This window comes from Balaenoptera ricei, chromosome 15 (assembly GCF_028023285.1).
Source record: "Balaenoptera ricei isolate mBalRic1 chromosome 15, mBalRic1.hap2, whole genome shotgun sequence".
Classification (NCBI taxonomy): domain Eukaryota; kingdom Metazoa; phylum Chordata; class Mammalia; order Artiodactyla; family Balaenopteridae; genus Balaenoptera; species Balaenoptera ricei.
The window spans coordinates 23,903,036-23,921,715 of record NC_082653.1 but is presented as its reverse complement, the minus strand read 5'-3'; the positions used below and the strand labels follow the sequence as shown (position 1 = coordinate 23,921,715).

The 18,680-nt window shown below is 48.0% G+C and overlaps 2 protein-coding genes across 11 annotated transcripts in view; one reads left to right on the top strand and one right to left on the bottom strand.

The window, feature by feature from the left end:
* Positions 1-787: 787 nt before the first annotated feature.
* On the top strand, positions 788-5,257 carry SPAG4 (sperm associated antigen 4). Of its 2 annotated transcripts, XM_059896882.1 has the most exons (12): positions 788-1,293; positions 1,805-1,909; positions 2,240-2,306; positions 2,491-2,552; positions 2,805-2,848; positions 3,182-3,207; positions 3,311-3,419; positions 3,685-3,760; positions 3,912-4,027; positions 4,363-4,530; positions 4,911-5,000; positions 5,088-5,257. In XM_059896882.1, exons 1-12 carry the CDS (start codon positions 984-986, stop codon positions 5,235-5,237), a joined length of 1,323 nt encoding a protein of 440 aa, XP_059752865.1. In that variant the 5' UTR covers positions 788-983; the 3' UTR covers positions 5,238-5,257. The 2 variants fall into 2 exon arrangements, with proteins under 2 accessions (XP_059752865.1, XP_059752864.1); XM_059896881.1 differs by lacking the exons at positions 1,805-1,909; positions 2,240-2,306; positions 2,491-2,552; positions 2,805-2,848 and having other exon boundaries at positions 789-1,274; positions 3,275-3,419.
* Positions 5,258-6,391: 1,134 nt separating this feature from the next.
* The window catches only part of LOC132348905 (RNA-binding protein 12), a 37,657-nt gene continuing 25,368 nt past the window's right edge, over positions 6,392-18,680 (bottom strand). For 8 of the 9 annotated variants that reach the window (XM_059896879.1, XM_059896874.1, XM_059896876.1 and 5 more), the window contains 15 exons: positions 14,973-15,101; positions 14,695-14,874; positions 14,467-14,541; positions 14,297-14,368; positions 14,078-14,158; positions 13,819-13,908; positions 13,615-13,701; positions 13,397-13,483; positions 13,244-13,303; positions 13,031-13,164; positions 12,871-12,925; positions 12,567-12,618; positions 8,544-8,677; positions 8,156-8,392; positions 6,392-8,053 (listed from right to left, as the gene is read on the bottom strand). In XM_059896879.1, coding sequence (XP_059752862.1) covers positions 7,913-8,053; positions 8,156-8,392; positions 8,544-8,677; positions 12,567-12,618; positions 12,871-12,925; positions 13,031-13,164; positions 13,244-13,303; positions 13,397-13,483; positions 13,615-13,701; positions 13,819-13,908; positions 14,078-14,158; positions 14,297-14,368; positions 14,467-14,541; positions 14,695-14,874; positions 14,973-15,101 — 1,614 coding nt within the window. In that variant the 3' untranslated portion in view covers positions 6,392-7,912. Of the gene's footprint in view, positions 8,054-8,155; positions 8,393-8,543; positions 8,678-12,566; positions 12,619-12,870; positions 12,926-13,030; positions 13,165-13,243; positions 13,304-13,396; positions 13,484-13,614; positions 13,702-13,818; positions 13,909-14,077; positions 14,159-14,296; positions 14,369-14,466; positions 14,542-14,694; positions 14,875-14,972; positions 15,102-18,680 lie in introns of those variants that run through there. The other variant, XM_059896871.1, reaches the window with a different exon arrangement.

Genomic DNA, 18,680 nt, shown 5'->3' with positions numbered 1-18,680 from the left:
TAAGCTGCACTGGTACTATCCTGTTGCACAGCAGGAGTTTGGGAACATCTGGTCTCTTGGCTGTGATCATGTGTGATTCCTCATTCCCTTCTAGGTGACTCAGATGGTCTGAGTGTGGGTATGGAGATTGGTGGGTACTGAATTCTCACCCCACAGACCCCTGGTGAATATGGGTCTGGGAGAGGAACCCACAGATCCCTGAGGTCAGAGTTCTCTGGCCTAATGACTAGGATGAGAGGAGGGGCCTGAAGGGTTGTAGAGCAAAAGAGACTAAGAAACTAAAAAGACTTTATTGAGAAGCGCTGTGGGTGATCCCTTGCTCCTTAACATTTATTCGTTCACAGATATTTGAGCACCTACCACATGCTAGGCCTATCTAGGCGCTGGAGGATACAGTAGTGAACAAAACAAAAATCCCTGCCTTCATAAAGTTTACTGCTGTACTGAGAGTAACAGGTTATGAAGAAAGAGAGAAAGAGAGAAAGGAAAGAAAAGAGAAAGGAAGGAAGGAAGGAAGAAAGAAAGAAAGAAAGAAAGAGAGAAAAGAAAGAAAGAAAGGAAAAAGAAAACACATAGCATGTCAGTAATAAGTGCTAAGGAGAAAAACAAAGCAGGAAGGGGGATAGAAATTCTTTTACGCAGAGTGTAGTTTTGGACGGGGTGTTCTGGGAAGTGCTGTGATGTCCTTGCTTGCTTTAACCTGGGAAAGAATAAGAGAGACTGCCAAGGCTCCCGAGTGACGTCACGACTAGCTCTGTGACGCCGCACCAGAGCGTTCGGCGGAGACCGTGGTCTCCTCTATGAAGTCAGCAGGCAGGCCCAGATAGATATAGGGGAGAGGGTTGGGTCAGGCCGCGGGGCCCGCCGGCTGCAGGCAAAGTCCTTGGGGTCCCGGCGGCGCGCACCTGGTGAGGGAGGGCCGAGGGCCTTGGCGGCTGAGGCGGTGACTTTGGCGTCCGTGAGGGGGGCAGCCCGGGGTCAGGATGCGGCGAAGCCCCCGCCCGGGCTCTGCCGTGTTCCCGCACAAGCACACGCCCAACTTCTACAGCGACAACAGCAACAGCTCTGTGAGCGTCACCTCGGGGGACAGCTGCGGGCACCGGTCAGCAGGGCCGGAGCCCGGGGAGCCCGAGGGCAGAAGAGCCCGGGGCTCTAGCTGCGGTGAGCCCGCCTTGAGCGCTGGAGTGCCCGGAAGAACCACAAGGGCTGGAAGCTCTCGGCTGAAGCCGGCGCCTCGGAGCCACAACGGGCCGACCGCCTGTGGCGCAGCAACCGTGAGGGGCGGGGCCTCGGGTGCGGGCGGGGTCGAACCCGGTGAGAGGAGGGAGTAGGTGGGGCCTAAGGGGTGGGGCTTGGCGCGGAAGCGGGATAAAACTATCTGGGCACCTCCTGAGGGGCGGGACCTGTAGGGTGAAAAGAGGAGGCACTAGATAAGATGCCCCAAGGTGGGGGGGGCCTCGGTGTGGTGGACGGTCCTGGGGAGGGGCGGGGAAAGTCCTGTGATTGGGCACCACTGAGGAGGCGCGGCCTCGGTGTTAGCATGAGTGGCTACCAGGGAAATGGGGCCATATCAAGACCTAAGGCTGGGGGCGGGGCCACCGTTTGGGAGGTGGGACCACGGCTGGACTGAGCTTTCCGGGCGCGGGGCCTCAGAGGGCTGCGGGAGAGCCTGGATGGGGCTGCGGTGGAACCAAAGCCTCTGAGGCTGCTCTGCTTCTGGGCTGGGGAACCTGCGGCCAGGTGCCGGGGAAACAGCGGGCCTGCGGTGCGCAAGGCCCCAATGGAGCCCCTTGGGCTCCCGCAGAACCGGCTGGCTCTCCCGGTGTCCCTGAGGAGCAGCTCGACCTTCTCTCGACTCTGGATCTGAGGCAGGAGATACCTCCCCCGCGAGTGTCCAAGAGCTTCCGGAGTACGGGCCAGGCCAGCCCAGATCCCCTCTGACCCTCTGGCTCCCCTCTCCGAATTCCATTTCTCACCTCTGGGGCCCTATTTTCAGTTCTGAGCCCCCGGCCCGTGTCTGATTCTCCAGCCCTTTCTCTGAGCCCGATCCATCTTCCCTAAGAATGAGAATCCAACTCATTCTCCTTGCCCGCATCTAATTCTCCTAGCCCACACCGCTGTTCCTGAGCCCCTTTCCCCAAGCCCCTTTTGAACCTTGAACACCACGCTCTGTGAGCCCCTCATCTCTCCCCCCTCCCTAAGCCTAGTCCCTTCTCTGAGCCCCCTCTCTTCTCCTCAGGCCTACTCTTCCAGGTGCTGAGCGTGTTGTTATCCCTGGTAGGAGGTGTGCTGGTCAGTGTGTACAGGTCAGAGGGAGGGAAAGGGGAGCCCCAGGGGCTGCTCCTTGAGGGGGTGGGGAGCAGGGCCAGACCCGGCTGAGGCTTGAGCCGATTCACACCTGTGTTCACAGGAGCTGGGTCTAGGACACTGGGGTGGGGTCCATGGGGTTCGCGAGGGTATCGGGGCCTCAGCCTCCCTCTGGTTCTTCAGGGAGGTCTGTTCCATCCGCTTCCTGCTCACGGCTGTGTCACTGCTGAGCCTCTTTCTGTCAGGTGAGAGGGTGGTGAATTCCCTAGGGCCCCAGCCCTGGATGCTTTGGGAGGCAAACCTGGTACCTTTTCTCCTGTATCCTTCAGCGCACTCAGTCTCTTCAGAGGCTCACAGCTCCTCACAGTCCCCTTCAGAGCCTTCTAGTCCCCCCTCAGACTCAGCCCCTTCAAGCCTCTTCTCTCCCCACTGTCCCCTTTATGCCAGGGAAACCCTCTCCCTTCCTTTCCCCTGAGACCAGCCCCCTCTTTCTCCAGCACTCTGGTGGGGGCTCCTGTGCCTGGCCCCTCCTTTGGAGAATGTGAGTTGGGGAGACTGTCCCGGGGTGGGTGGTTGGCAGGCTGTGAACCTGGGGGTTGTGTGGAGTCCCCGGGGCCGCTGGGAGCGGGGCAGTGCTGGAAGCTATAACCCTAAGGAAAGGCTGGATATAAAGAGGAGATTTCTGAGGGATTGTGCCCAGAGGTGCTTGAGGGTCTGTCTCTGAGAGGTCCTGGAAGGTCAGGGCAGGGGGGCAGGGGTTGGCAGTCCTCAGAAGCAAGGCCCTTTGAGTCTGGCCTCCCACACTGAGATGGGAATAGAGGTGGGTGGGAGCTCAGCAGCACTGTATTTTGTCCCTCCCTCCTCCCTCCAACAGGAACCTAAGGAGATGCTGACTCTAAGGTGAGAGAGGGCACCTGGGGTGGGGAGTTGGGGGCCTCAAAGGTGCTGAAGTGTCCAGGGGGAACAGGGAGCCAACTGCACCGTGCCAACCTTCTGCCTGCAGCAAATACCACGAGCGCGTGCGCTCCCAGGGGCAGCAGCTGCAGCAGCTCCGGGCTGAGCTGGTTAAACTCCACAAGGAGGTGTCCAGCGTTCGCGCAGCCAACAGCGAGGTGAGCCCCGCAGACTCATCTTGTTCTCAGAACCGGGTCCAGGAGCTCGGGCCCCGGGAGCCTGGCCCCGTGGCTCCGCCCATTGCACAGTCCCGGCCCACCTTGCAGCTCCGCTCCCTGGGTCCTGAGCCTTAAGGCCCTGCCTAGAGCCCCGACTAAGGAATTTCTCCCGGGGCCCACAAAGTCTATCCCCAGAGAATTCTGCCCCACTATAAAATCTGCCCGCAAGCCCCGCCCCTCCAGGCCCCACCCTCTCTCTTTTCAGAGAGTGGCCAAACTCGTATTCCAGAGGCTGAGTGAGGACTTTGTGCGGAAACCCGACTATGCGCTGAGCTCTGTGGGTAAGACCCAGAGACACTGAGAGACTGAGACTCAGAGACACAGACAGAACTATGCACATGACCGGCTCCAGGAGACCGACCTCAGACAGACCCTGCCCCAGCTGTCGGTCAGGCCTAGGAGCCTCTGAGTGGTTGCTTCTCCCTGCTCCAGGAGCCTCCATCGACCTAGAGAAGACGTCCCCCGACTACGAGGATGCGAACACTGCCTACTTCTGGAATCGCTTCAGCTTCTGGAACTATGCGCGACCGCCCACGGTTATCCTGGAGGTGGGCCTGGAACCTAGATCCCGGAACGGGACCTGGGGCGGGACTCTGGGGAAAGGACCCCCGGCAGCTCCCCTGGGGTGGGACCTGACTGAACTGAGGGCGTGGCGCCAGGCGGGGGCCTGCTGGGCAGAAGTCCTGGAGGCGGGGCCTGGCTTGTCTGGGGTGAGGCTCTGGGTGAGGCCGAGGACAACGTGATACTGGAGAGACCTGGCCCTGCTAGGTACTGGGGCCCTGGGCGGACACCGGGCTAGGGGTGGAGGACTGGGTGGGGCCCATGATGGGGTCAACCTGTCCTGTGGTTCTGATGGGCTGTGTGTCTGTCCGCCCGCCTGCAGCCAGATGTGTTCCCTGGGAATTGCTGGGCTTTTGAGGGCGACCAGGGCCAGGTGGTGATCCAGTTGCCGGGTCGTGTGCAGCTGAGCGACATCACTCTGCAGCATCCACCGCCCAGCGTGGCACACACCCGGGGAGCCAAGAGCGCCCCGCGTGACTTCGCAGTCTATGTAAGTGGGGCTGAGGCCAAGGAGGTCGCTCATCCATAAAATGGATACTACCACTTGCCTCTCAAGGCTGCTGTAGGTTATAAATAATTATAACCATATTCAAATATTAGTTATGGTTTATTGAGTGCTTACTCTGTGTGGAGTACTTTACATGGATTATATATCCTTGCATCCACACAACCTATGAAGTGCAAGTGGCCGAACTAAAATTTGCAACTTGATTTCTTTGAGCCCACATTCCACACTATACTATCCTAACACCAAAAAATAAATGAGAGTATGCATACAGATACTGAACACAGAGTAGGTGCTAAACAAAGTTACTCTCTCCCTGCTCCACCTGTGCCTCACTGTTCCTCCACTCATTCTTCACTTACTAGGGCCTCCAGGTTGATGATGAGACTGAAGTTTTCTTGGGGAAATTCACCTTCGATGTGGAGAAATCTGAGATTCAGACTTTCCACCTAGAGGTATGTTTGTCTCACAGTGAAGGAAGATTGGGGAGGAAGGCAGCCCTTGGGAGACCAGGCCTTGGCATGATCCATTTGTCTCCCCAGAATGACCCCCCAGCTGCCTTTCCCAAGGTGAAGATCCAGATTCTAAGCAACTGGGGCCACCCCCATTTCACATGCTTGTATCGAGTCCGAGCCCATGGCATTCAAACCTCAGAGGCGGCAGGGGACAGTGCCACAGGGGGGGCCCATTAAACATGATGATTGTTGGAGTAGAGTGGAGGTCTGTGCTGAAAGAAGCTGGATCAGTGCTGGGAGGTCTCTTGCGGGAAGGGGGGTGTGCGGCGCTCTAGTTGCCTTTGGTATATAAACATGGTTGGGGGGTCTACCAAAACGCCCTCTTTGAGAAGTCCAGGTCGATATAGTAGCAGCAGTAGATGATGTTTATGGAGTGTTTACCACGTGCACAAGACAGTACTCTGGACGTTATATGCCTTACCCTAACTAATCTTCACAACCACAGAGGCGGAAGCCACTCAGGTCAGGAAAGTTGCTCAAGGTCACACAGCTAACGAAGAGCTGAACCACAGCAGGACCCCAAGCCTACCACCCTCTTGCAGAGCTGCCAGTCAGCATGAAGCCATGCTTGTGCACCTCAATTCTCACCCCAACTCTTGCTAGGTGCAGGTGGAGGAGGAACTACCCCTTCAGGTAAAAACTAGGGAGACTTGAGAACCTCTAGGAAGCATCTGAGTCAGAGTTGATGCAGGCCTGGTCGCCTTTAGTCAGGTTGTCTTTACTGGGACCTGAGTGCCTATGCTAGGCACAGTACAGGTGGTCTAGTATTTACCAGTCCCTGCCCTCAAGGAGCCTGATAGGGGAGAGACGATGCTCCAGAAAATGGGAGAATTCATTGACTGATCCAAGAACTCAAAAGTAGAATTGGAGGGAAAAACAGGGAGGAGACGGACATTAAAGGGTTAATGAGTTCTACCCAGGCCGAGAGGAGAAAAGGGGAACAAGTGTGAACAAAGAAACATGCAACATCTTGACTGTTAGGATCCTTTGTAGTGTGTTCATGTTTTGGAAGAATATATAGACTATTACCAGTGGTTAACCTTAACCAGTTAACCAGTGGAAAACCTTAAAGCCTAAGGTTTTCTAACTAATGAACTAATACAGCTTTTCTAGAGGGCAGCTTCATAGTAAGTAACAAAAGCCTTAAATTTTTTTATACTTTTTAATCACTGCAATTCCACTTCTAAGCATGGATCCAAAGGATACCTAGATATAATCTAAGTTAATACTTTGAGGATGTCCATCATACTGTTGTTTATGAAGGAAAAAACTGGAAATAGTATCTAAGAAGATAAAAGTATACTACAAAAATAATATGGAGACAATAGAAATGGTAATATAAGGGAATGTTTAATGTCATGAAAAGTAAATAATGATACATGGATAATTTCTTAAAAAGCAAGCTAGGTTAGTATACATAAAAATTTTTAATTTCCATATCAAAAGAGTTACATAGACCAAAAGATACTATAACTGAAAAGACAATAGCCTGGGAGGAAATATCTATAAAAAGGCTGTTCAGAAGAAATACAATCGACAAATAAACATATAAAATGATACCTAGCCTTCATAAGTAAATTCAAACTAAAAATGAGATTTTTTTTTTGCCTGTCAGATTAACAAAATGGGTAAAAAATTGTTATGAAAGGCAATTTACAATATCTATTAAAATGTTAAATATTCCTATTTTTTGATTGCTCAATCACTTGTAGGAATAAATCCTTCAGAAACCTTCCTATAAATGCACAGATAAATGTAGAAGGATATTCCTTACAGCACTGTTTGTTATAACAGAAGAAAACTAGAAGGGACCCAAATCTTGATAAATTAGGGATTGGCTAAATAAGCTGTAGTACACTCATACACAGAGTAATATATAAATAAGCATTAAAAAAATGAGATCAGCAATAAGTTCTAATGTATAAAATACCCAAAATATAATAAAAACAAAGTGCAAACAGTATAATATCTATTTAGGGAAAAATCTGTCCACCCTGCTCCACAATCTATTTTATACAATATTTATATTTGAAATAATTTTGTACTAATTAGCACACATTTTAAAAACATGTAAAGCATATAAAGCATACTAAAATAGTATGTATGGTATGATCCCAATTTTGTAAAACAAAAAACATGTATCACTAAAAATATGCATAAACTATTAAAAAATATGCACCAAATATTTTATTGGGACATGGGAGTTTGGGTGATATTTATTTTTTCCTATAATGAATATATATTTATTTTGTAGTAAGAAAAAAAATTAGCTATTAAAAAATTCAGGCTTATAGCCTATTTTTAGGACTAGAACCACCACTGCTCCATCCTCCAGGAAGTCTAGCATAGCCCCTGCTCCATCCTAAAACTCACCCCTCCCCTAGCACTTTCCACCTTGTTTGTGTTCACAGCTCAGCTCTGCTCTGAGGCAGGGCAGGCTAGGTGTTTGGCTTACATTCAGTCTTTGCATTTTCAAAAACAGAGTCAGTGTCTCTAGGTATGTGGCCAGGAATACCCAATTTCTTTGAGTGGGGCTATTATATCAGATGAATCCTTCACTCAACAATCCCTAAGGTCAACAAATGAGCTCAGAGAGGAGAAGTAAACGTGGCTAATAGCAGATTCCCACCCAGAAACACAGAGTGGTAGCAAAGTGTGGTCTTCATTGATCTTCATGGAATGAGAGGCTCCAGGGACAAGCAGGTGAGATCAAGAGTGGCTATAGCAAGTATAAAAGTAAGCATAAAAGTATAAAACATAAAATGCTAGCACTAGGGAATGTGTGTTCAGGGTTGGGGGACCTTAGGAACACAGGACTGAGGACTGGCCACAGTCTACCACTCCAAGGGAATCTAGGTCTGAGGGACCTGTGCAGGGCCCTTGGCTGCAGGTGGAAGTGGTTTGAATGGGGCCCAACCTTGGGCCTTGAAGTAGGAGACCAGTTGCGTGGGTACTTCTGCAAGTACAGTCTGCGCCAGTGCCTCTCGAGGGGCCTGCCAAGGAGAAGAGGGGCAAGTTCAGTGATGACCCATGACAGCTTCCCCAGGTCTACATTTCATACCCCAGAAAGGATACAAAATCTTGTCCCTACTCACATTCTGGAAGCGGCGGTAGGGCACAAACTGCACTATGTCACGAGCAGCTGCCTCCCCAGAGCGTGTACACAGGGGTCCACCGTCAGCGTCCAGCTGCTCCATGGCCTCGAAGTCAGCACCACCCACACCCACGATGATCACTGACATGGGCAGGTAGGAGGCACGAACCACAGCCTCACGTGTGGCCTCCACATCTGTCACAGCACCATCGGTCAGCAGCAACAGCACGAAGTATTGCTAAGGGCAAGTCCGTTCATATACTGAGGCAGACCCTCTAAACATCCCAGCCACATATTCCCACACTGACAAGAAGTCTCCTGTTACATAGCCCTCAAGGGAGCCCCTGACCAAGTCCCCCCTCCCCCCCACTACCTCCCATGACCCTCACCGAGGCCGTCCTCTGTTGTGCAGCCTGGGCTGCAAACCTAGCCACATGGTTGATGATGGGTGCAAAGTTGGTGGGGCCATAGAGCCGAACTTGGGGCAGGGCCTGGCGGTAAGCATCCACAATGCCCTGGATGCCTAGAGAAGAAAGGCAAAGAATACCATAAAATACTGGGCCTCTCAGGGTTCACCCAGTCCTGACATAACTCTATACTGGCCAAGGAGATTTAGGAACCTGGGTGCATTTCATTCAATCAGCCCTGTAACCCACAGTTCTTGTGTGTGTGTGTGTGTGTGTGTGTGTGTTAGTTTCTGCTTTATAACAAAGTGAATCAGTTATACATATACATATGTTCCCATATCTCTTCCCTCTTGCATCTCCCTCCCTCCCACCCTCCCTATCCCACCCCTCTAGGAACCCACAGCTCTTAACCCTCTCCTACAGATGAGAAAATTAAGGCCAAAGAGAGGAAAGGCACATGCCCTAAATCACAGCTTGAATTAAAACCCAGATTAGGAAAAAACAAACAAACAAACAAACAAAAACCCAGATTAGGGGGAATACCCTGAACAAATCTAGGAGTGCTGAGAGCATCAGATTATAACCCACTTAATAAAATAAGAATCCACAGAGATATTAAATAATGGGAGAGAAGGAAAAGTTCTTCCTTAATAAATGTAGAAGGAGAAATTATAGAATCATTTGACAATCAGAGATAATTGATTCAGGCAAGGATCATCAATGGATTCTAAATGGATATTTATACAGCCTCAAAGTATCCTCCCAAAGAATACTTATTAATTAAAAGGAAAAGAAACAGACCCACACACCTATGGTCAATTACCTTTGATAAAGGAGGCAAGAATATACAATGGAGAAAAGACAGTCTCTTTAGTAAGTGCTGTTGGGAAAGCTGGACGGCCGTGTGCAAACCAATGAAGTTAGAACACTCTCTCACACCATACACAAAAATAAACTCAAAACAGCTTAAAGACTTAAATATAAGACATGACACCGTAAAACTCCTAAAAGAACATAGGCAAAACATTCTCTGACATAAATTGTACCAATGTTTTCTTAGGTCAGTCTCCCAAGGAAATAGAAATAAAAGCAAAAATAAACAAATGGGACCTAATCAAACTTACAAGCTTCTGTACAGCAAAGGAAACCATAAACAAAACGAAAAGACAACCTACAGACTCCGAGAAAATATTTGGAAATGATGCGACCGACAAGGGATTAATCTCTAAAATATACAAACAGCATATACAACCCAATCGAACAGCATATACAACCCAATCAAACAGCATATACAACCCAATCGAAAAATGGGCAAAAGACCTAAACAGACACTTCTTTAAAGAAGACATACAGGGACTTCCCTGGCGGCACAGTGGTTAAGAATCCGCCTACCAATGCAGGGGATACTGGTTCGAGCCCTGGTCCGGGAAGATCCCACATGCCGTGAAGCAACTAAGCCCATATGCCACAACTACTGAGCCTGTGCTCTAGAGCCCATGAGCCACAACTACTGAAGCCTGCACGCCTAGAGCCCGTGCTCCACAACAAGAGAAGCCACCGCAATGAGAAGCCCGCGCACCGCAACGAAGAGTAGCCCCTGCTTGCCACAACTAGAGAAAGCCCACATGCAGCAATGAAGACCCAATGCAGCCAAAAATAAAAATAGATACATTTATTTAAAAAAAAAAAAAAAAAAAGAAGACATATAGATGGCCAATAGGCACATGAAAAGATGCTCAACATTGCTAATTATTAGAGAAATGCACGGAATTCCCTGGTGGTCCAGTGGTTAGGACTCTGTGCTTCCACTGCAGGGGGCATGGGTTTGATCCCTGGTCGGGGAACTAAGATCCCGCATGCCACGCAGCACGGCCAAAAAATAAATTAAAAAATTAAAAATGATTAAAAATTAGAATTTAAAAAAAGACGTGATACACACACACATACATGCACATACAGTGGAATACTACTCAGCCATAAAAAGGAGTGAAATATTGCCATTTGCAGCAACATGGATGGACCTAGAGATTATCACACTAAGTCAGTCAGAAAGAGAAAGACAAATACCATATGATACCACTCATATGTGGAATCTAAAATATGATACAGGGATTTCCCTGGTGGCACAGTGGTTAAGACTCTGAGCTCCCAATGCAGGGGGCCTGGGTTTGATCCCTGGTCAGGGAACTAGATCCCACATGCATGCCGCAACTAAGAGTTCGCATGCCACAACTAAGGAGCCTGGTGGCCACAATTAAGGAGCCCGCGAGCTGCAACTAAGGAGCCCACCTGCCGCAACTAAGACCCAGCGCAACCAAATAAATAAATAAAAAGTGAAATATTTTAAAATATGATACAAATGAACTTATGTACAAAACAGAAACAGACTCACAGACATAGAAAACAAATTTATGGTTAACAAAGGGGAAAGGGAATAGGGGAGGGATTAATTAGGAGTTTGGGATTAGCAGATACAAATTACTATACATAAAATAGATAAACAACAAGGTCCTACTGTGTAACACAGGGAACTATATTCAATATCCTGTAATAAACCATAATGGAAAATATGAGAAAGGTATATGTGTGTGTGTGTGTATATAAACTATTTATACATATATATAAACTGAATCACTTTGCTGTACACCGGAAACTAACACAACATTGTAAATCGACTATACTTCTTAAAAAGAATTTTTTTAAATTACATATAAAGAAAAAAACAGTACTTGTATAGTAGAGAAACCTGGTAGACTCTACCTTAACCAAGTGATCAAAGTTAATATGACTGGTAAGAGGATAAATCAACATCATGTGCCTCTTGAACACACAGCATGGCTTCTGTGGTATTCTGCCAAAAATGCATAATTTGAATCTAATTATGAGGAAATATCAGGTAAACCCAAACTGAAGGACATTCTACAAATGATCTGGCCTTTCATCTTAAAAAATGTCAATATCATGAAAGACATGAAGAACTCTGGAAGACAACTGAATGAAATGTGTGATCCAAGATTTTCTTTTGCTATAAAAGAGAGGACAATTTTGAATAAATTTTATAGATTGGGTAATAGTATTGTATTGATGTTAATTTCCTGATTTTGAGAATTGCACTGTGGTTATGTAAGAGAATGTCTTTGATTTTAGGGAACACTGAAGTATTCAGGGATAAAGGGCCATGAGGATGATGATGAGTGCAAAGTTGATGGGGCCATGGAGGCAAACTTGGGGCAGGGATTATTCACCACAGTTCTCAAACATTTCTGGAAAAAAAATAGAGAGAGAGAGAGAGAAAGAGGAGGAAGAGAGAAAATCTGAGTGAGAGAGAGAATGACACAGCAAATGTGGTAAAATGTCCATGTCTGAGGAATCTGGATGAAGGTAAAACAACAGCCCCTGTGACCCAGGCCCTGACCCCTGATCCCCAGTGACCTGAATCCCTGTAACTATTCTTGCAACTTTTCTCTAAGTCTGAACCAATGTCAAAAATAAAAACCCAGGTCAGATCAGGTCAGGTCAAGTTTTCCACTTCAGCTTGTTGCTCTTGTGTGGGTGCTAGGGAAACACTGGGTTTGGCCCTCTCTAGACAAAAGAGTGTGGGGCAAAAAGTACCCTGAATAGAGCTGCAGGGAGGCACCAAGGCTTCCACTGATGCCCTGTGAGCTTCTAGGCAAAGATAATAATGATAATATAACAGCTATCATAGTTTAGAGAACATTTAGTATGTGCCAGGCTTACTGCTTCAAACGTTACATGCATCTTCTTAAATATTCAATATCCTAGAATATTTAGTCTTATTATGAAGCCAAAGCACACAGAAGCTAAGCAACTGGCCCCAAGTCATATGATTAGCAAGTAGCAGGATGAAGATTTGACTCCAGAGGCCTAGCTCTAAAATCCACTCCTCTGGCCAATGGAGTCAGGTGTCTATCTCCCCACCCCCATTCTCCCTTGCCTCTCTAGATATGGACAGATATACCTTACGCTGGAGGATCGGGGACTTACCTGCACAGTAGGGGTTATTAGGGTTGAAGTTCAAGGCAAATTCATGGGAGACCTGAGGGCAAGAAAAAAAAATGAGGTTCTTTCCCCATGACCACTTTTGTGCTAAGAAAAAGGGCATTATGGTATGTACCAAGCAACATACAGGAGGTATTTAGTCCTGAGCATTTGTTATATACATGCCTGTAAGGATACATCCCTGCAACTCCTCATAAAGCTGGGTGCCAAGCAGCAAGTTTACCACATCCCCCAAAATCAGGACTCTGAAACTAAAAACAGGAGTAGGGGAGGGGAAGAAAACACTCACCTGCCAGTCAGGGGGTACCTGGGCCCCAAATCCAAATGCTGGGAACAGCTTGTCCCTGTGGGAAGACAGTGAATGGGGGAAGAAGCAGTGAGAGGACCATGAGCCCAGAGGCTAAAGCATCTGCAGGGAGTGGGGACGGGCAAGAGACAAAGTTACTTACGAATCATAGTCCTGAACCACGCTGCCCACACTCCACAGTGTTGTCAGGTACTCGTTGACCCCTGTTGGGCTCAGGTAGTGCAGGGAATCAGGTGAGGAAGGGTCTCCATTGGAGCCCGTGAAGTCCACGCCCACCTGGGAGGAGGGGAGGAGGGGAGCTGAAGGCCACCTTGAGCCCCGGATCTGTTCTCTTGCCCCTGATGAAGCAACTTACAGTGAAGTTGATTTGACAGCCTCCCATCACATAGTCCAAGAATGAATATTCTGTTTCTACCTGTAGACGAAACCAGGGTCATAGCTGGAGTGAAGGGGTTGGGGTCATGGAGCTTAGAAGTTAGAGACTGGGTCACATGGCCTATTGTCTCACCTGACAAATCTTGACACAGATGGTTCCAGAGTTCTTGTAGCTTTTCTTTTTCTGCTGTTTCTCGAGGTGGATGCATTCAAACTCAGCCTGGTAAGGAAAGAAAAATTAGAGTAGGAAACTTCTAGAGCATTAGCCAGGATTGGAGCTGCCCTGCCCTCCCTCTCTTCCTGGAGCTGCAGCCCCTAGGCCCACCTCAATACCCCTGAGCCAGCACTCACTGGGACTGCTTGCAGCTGGGCCAAGCTGGTGTGGAAGGTACCAATGAGGTCATGTGAACCATCACTGTCATAATCTGAGCATCGCACCTAGGAGGGAAGGTGTGTGTATGTATATAAAGACCAGGAGGCAGGTGGCAGGTGAGAATAAATCCCTCCCCAGGCTCTCTGCCCCTGCTCAGTCCACTCAGGAGGCAAGCTCCTCACCTGGATGGGTGTGCTGGGGTCTCCCCCACAGAAATGTTGAAGGGGAACAGAGAAGCGCTTCCAAGTAGGGTTCAGGTTGTTCTTGATGACCTGAAGGTGGAGGGCAAGGCCTCTAGTGAGCTCTGCGTTGGCATGTGGGGAGCTGCCATTCTTCCTACCCATATGCAGACTCTTTAGCCCTGTGCTCCAAACCCTGGTAATCACAAGCCCCAGGAGATTCTCTCCTACCCCATCATACCCAATCCCAGGGGTCTCACACCTCAGATCTGTATGCCAGGTGCCATTTCCCATCACCCTGATGGAAAAACTCCAAGAACGGATCCGATTTTCCCAGGAAGTCCTGTCAATATCACAGAGACCACAGTTAAGACTCAGGCACCTGACAACCACTATGAAAGACCTTCCCACCCTTCCCCCTCCAACACACCATCCCTGTCCGCTTAATTTTTGAACCTCCAGGGCCTCCTTCCACACACACCTTCTTATCTAGGTTTCTGGCCTCCACCTCCATGGTCACTACACGACTATCCTTCAGCTCCTGAGCTGAGACCTAGGTAGAGGAAGAAGCAGGAGACTGTATCATCTCATGAATTCCTCATGGATATAAGTACACAACCACCCACAAACCCCAGCAGAGTTCCTCCTTACCGTGATGGTCCCTCGCCCAGCAGGTTTTCCAGGCTTCAGCATCAAGGGTAGAGTTAGTATCCGACTGGACACAACCTGGGGCAGAGCAGGGGTGGGTGGGGTACCAAGGTCTCAGACAAGGCTAGGTTCTGTTTGACCCCAACCTCCAAGTTCCAAGCAGTCTGGTTTATCTGACAGCGCTCTTACTTAACCTGTGTCTGAAGGATTCTAATCCCTGGCTCTGCATACCTGTCCTAGGGAACACTCAGCCCCTCCTAGGAAGTCATCATCCCCCAGCTCAGGTGTCGTGTTGTCTATGTCATAGATGCCAAATCGGAGCTTTTGGACTGTTTCAAAGTGGTACTCAAGCTGCAGAGTCTTGGAGAACTCAGGGCTCGAGCAGTTCCGTACTCGCTCAGTCCGGCCAAGCTGTGGGCAGAAGCCAATAAGCATCACAGTCATGCACCTTCCAACCCAAAACAGTCCTAGCCTCCCTCCACAACTTTATCCCCCATAGTCCTTCTCACCTCAGCCCATTTGCCCCCTCCCACATCCTGTAAAAGGACGCAGAGTGGGTCAGACTTGGAGCTGATATCCTTGTCAATGAGGTGGTCACATGAAATGGACAGCTGAACCAAGGTCACGCAGTGGGCCATCTGGGGGGAAAAAGACCTGAATCAAGCACCTTCCTCACCCTTCCCTGACTGTAGGTCCCAACTTGTAAAGTCAGCTGGCTTCAACCAGGCAGGGCTGAGCCTGTGTCTACCCCCATGACACCCAAGGAAGAGAAGGCCCTATAGCTTCCATACTCCTCCAATCCCCCTGGGTAAGCTCAATGGGATGGGAGATGGTGGTTACAACCAACCCTGGTCCAAGAATATGACGGGAAGATGCAGAAAAAGTGTACTGGCCTCCATCAACAACTTTGACCCCAAACTAGTCCTCAGCCCAAAATTGGTCCCAATCCTAATAATGCTCCCCAGACCCAGACTCTAACCCTGATCTTCTCACAGACCAATGAATCTCACTCTGATGCCTTTACTGGCCCCAGACCAGACCCTAATCCAAGTTCCAAGCCCAATATTGCCCCAAATAACAACCATGGTCCAGATTCTGCTCCCCAAAGTCTCTTCCTCCAATGATTTCCCACTAACCCTGGGGCCCTACATCTTGAGGCAGTTATGATCCCCACACTGATTCTCCTAGCCTATAATCAGCTGTTCAGGTCCAACTCCTCACTATTTGCACTACCTAGTCCCAAGCCATCATCATCTCTCACCAGGCTTATTGCATTACCTTCTTTTAACAGGTCTCCCTTATCCTATGCCATCCTCACCTCTACTCCCTCATCCTCACACCAACAGGCTACTCTCAATACAGCAACCACGGTGATCCTGTTAAAACATAGGTCATGTCATACCTCTACCCAAACCCAATAATGATTTCCCATTGCTTAGGAAAAAATCCAAACTCTGCATTGGCCTACAAGGTTTTGAAAGATCTAGATCTCTCTAACTTGATCTCCTAACACCTTCTTGCTCACTCCATTCTGGCAACACAGGTCTGCTTGTCATTCCTCAAGTATGCTTGTTTCTACCTCAATGCCTAGAATTTTCTTCCCTCATATAACCCACACGGCTTGCTGTTCCCTCACATTCTCTCTAGGTCTCTATTCAAAATCATCTTCTCCAGTTTGAAGGAAAAGGTTCTCCTTTTCTGGACACTCTAAAATTTCAACCCTACTACCACTGATACATCACATACCCATTTCCTGTTTTTTCTCTTTAGCATTTATCACTGTCTAATATACTATATATATATTTATGTAATTTGTCTTCCCCACTAGAATGTAAACTCCATGAGGGAAGGGGTATCTGTCTGTTCTATTCACTGCTCTGTCTCAAGCACCTAATAAATATTTGCTGCATGAAATCCAAAAGGCCATCTCCAGCCTCTGCTCCCAGCTTAGCCATCTCCAAACTGACTGGCAATCAAACAGCACCAAGCTTCTCCAATTCATCCATTCCCTTTGCTAGAAACACTATCTTCTTGCATGGATCACCATGACTCCCATATAAACCCCACCTCCTAAGTCACCATAACAGTTATCCTCAGACTCCTCACTAACCCTATGTCCCCCCGACCGATACGCCTGCAGACCATCTGTACCAAGAGTGCAGACGAGGTCAGATCTCTCACCCGGCTTCACTCAGTATTCCAGGTTTCCCAGCACTATACCCCAGGACGCCTCCAGCCTCAGCCTCCCCTAAACTGACCCTGAGTCAATCCCTCTCCCAACCCAGCCCAGTTAGTGCTATTCCCATCTTAGTGCCTCATGGTCTCTGTCTTGAATGCTGTTATCAACCAAAATTGGAATGATTCTTAGAGTTCAACTTGCTTCACATACTGTCCCCTCCATAGCACCTCAGTCTCTACTTGAATGCATCTAATGATGGAAAACCCACCACTCTTATAATCCAATCATCAGAAAGTCCTGCTCCATAAAGTCCTACCCAAACTAACCCAAGTCTGTTGAATTCTCACTTCTACACATTATTCCTATTTCTTCCCATCTAAAATTCGACAAGAAAGCCTTATTCCGTCTCCCTCTGAGAACCATCTGATACCTGGAAGCAGTGAACTGCAAGCTAAAATCTGGAGAAATAGCCCCAGTTCTTTTGAATATTGCCACTAGAATGTGGCTTTTAGACTTCTGACCAGCCTGATCACTGCTTTGGAGGTTCCCCAAGGACAGATCCAGAGCACAATACATACTCCTGAGGGAACAGAACCACAACTTCCCCCGTCATAATCTGACTCCATGCTTCTCACCTCACACATTCTCTCAGGCAGTGTTTGCAAAGTACAGAGACAAATAAAGAAGAATGATCATTTCACCATTACTCAGAACAGTAAAAAACCTGAGACCACTTAAAGGTCTATCAATTAGGTGGTGACTAAGTAAATTACGGTACTTAGTCAATGGCATGCCCAGTAGCGGGTAAATAAACAATTAAGGCAGAAGTATATTGGTATCATATGAAAAAATAAAGTTGCAAAAAAATGGTAAGAAGAGTATAACCCCATTTTAAACTTCAATTGTATGTGTATATACAATAGATTTAAATACATATACAAAATAAATACACACAAAAAATGGAAGACGCACCAAATAAATGCAACTTTTAGGTACACCTCAGAGGAATGGAATAAAGGTGAGAATTTTACACACTCTTATACACTTCTGTATTGTTTCAATATTTTATACTGTTTGTTTTGTATTTTTTAAAGGGACTCATTAGCTTTTTGCCCTAATCCACACCTCATGTCCTCATGACAATTCATTCTAACCCCAAAGCCTCTATACCTTCACGTCAACAACTTCTACCTAACTTCAGGCCCCATTGTTTCTTGCCTCCTCCCTGGTTTTTCATCCTTACCAATGCCTTACCTAGTCATCCTTGACGCCAGCTTCCAGAAAATCTCTACTCTAACTAGAAGCCCTGTATAGCTGCTCATGGCCCTTAGGTTCAAAGCCTAACTCCCTAGCATGGCCACCTTGTGGCACAACTCCAGAAGGCCCATCTATAGAGAACTAAGTAATTGTCTAATACGATGACCCTGCATCTGTAATTCAACCTTCAAAGCCCTTCTTAGACTGTTCTACCTCCTGTTGTTCCACCATCCACCCAACTAGTCATCCAAAGCTATTTCTCGTTTCTCAAACACACACACACAACACACGCTGATACCTCTGACTTTTCTGCCTAGCAAATGCCTTGTCATCCATGGTTATGCTGTGACATTATTCTTATATGAAGTCTTGCCCACCTTCCCCAGGTTGGATTTATCTCTCCTCTGGATGACTGCAGTGTTTCTTCACCAGTTTTTCTGTATGTGGTGTGTGTGTGCACATGCACGTGCATGTGCACGGACACACACACACACACACACACACTCACAGCGTTTATTAGCCAAACAGAAACCAGCTCATGCCGCTTCTCTGCTTAAAACTCTGGAATGGCTTCCCAAAACACTCAAAATAAAATCCAAAGTTCTTACCATGGTCTACAAAGCCCTGCAAGACCTGACCCTCACCTAACTAATCATCTAGTCATGCAAGTACGTTCCAGCCAGGTTTCATTTCTGATCCACATACACTCAACATCAATCTCATTCCCCATCTCAGGGGCTCTGCACTGTCTTCCCCCACATACACTCCAGAAAACAAATAA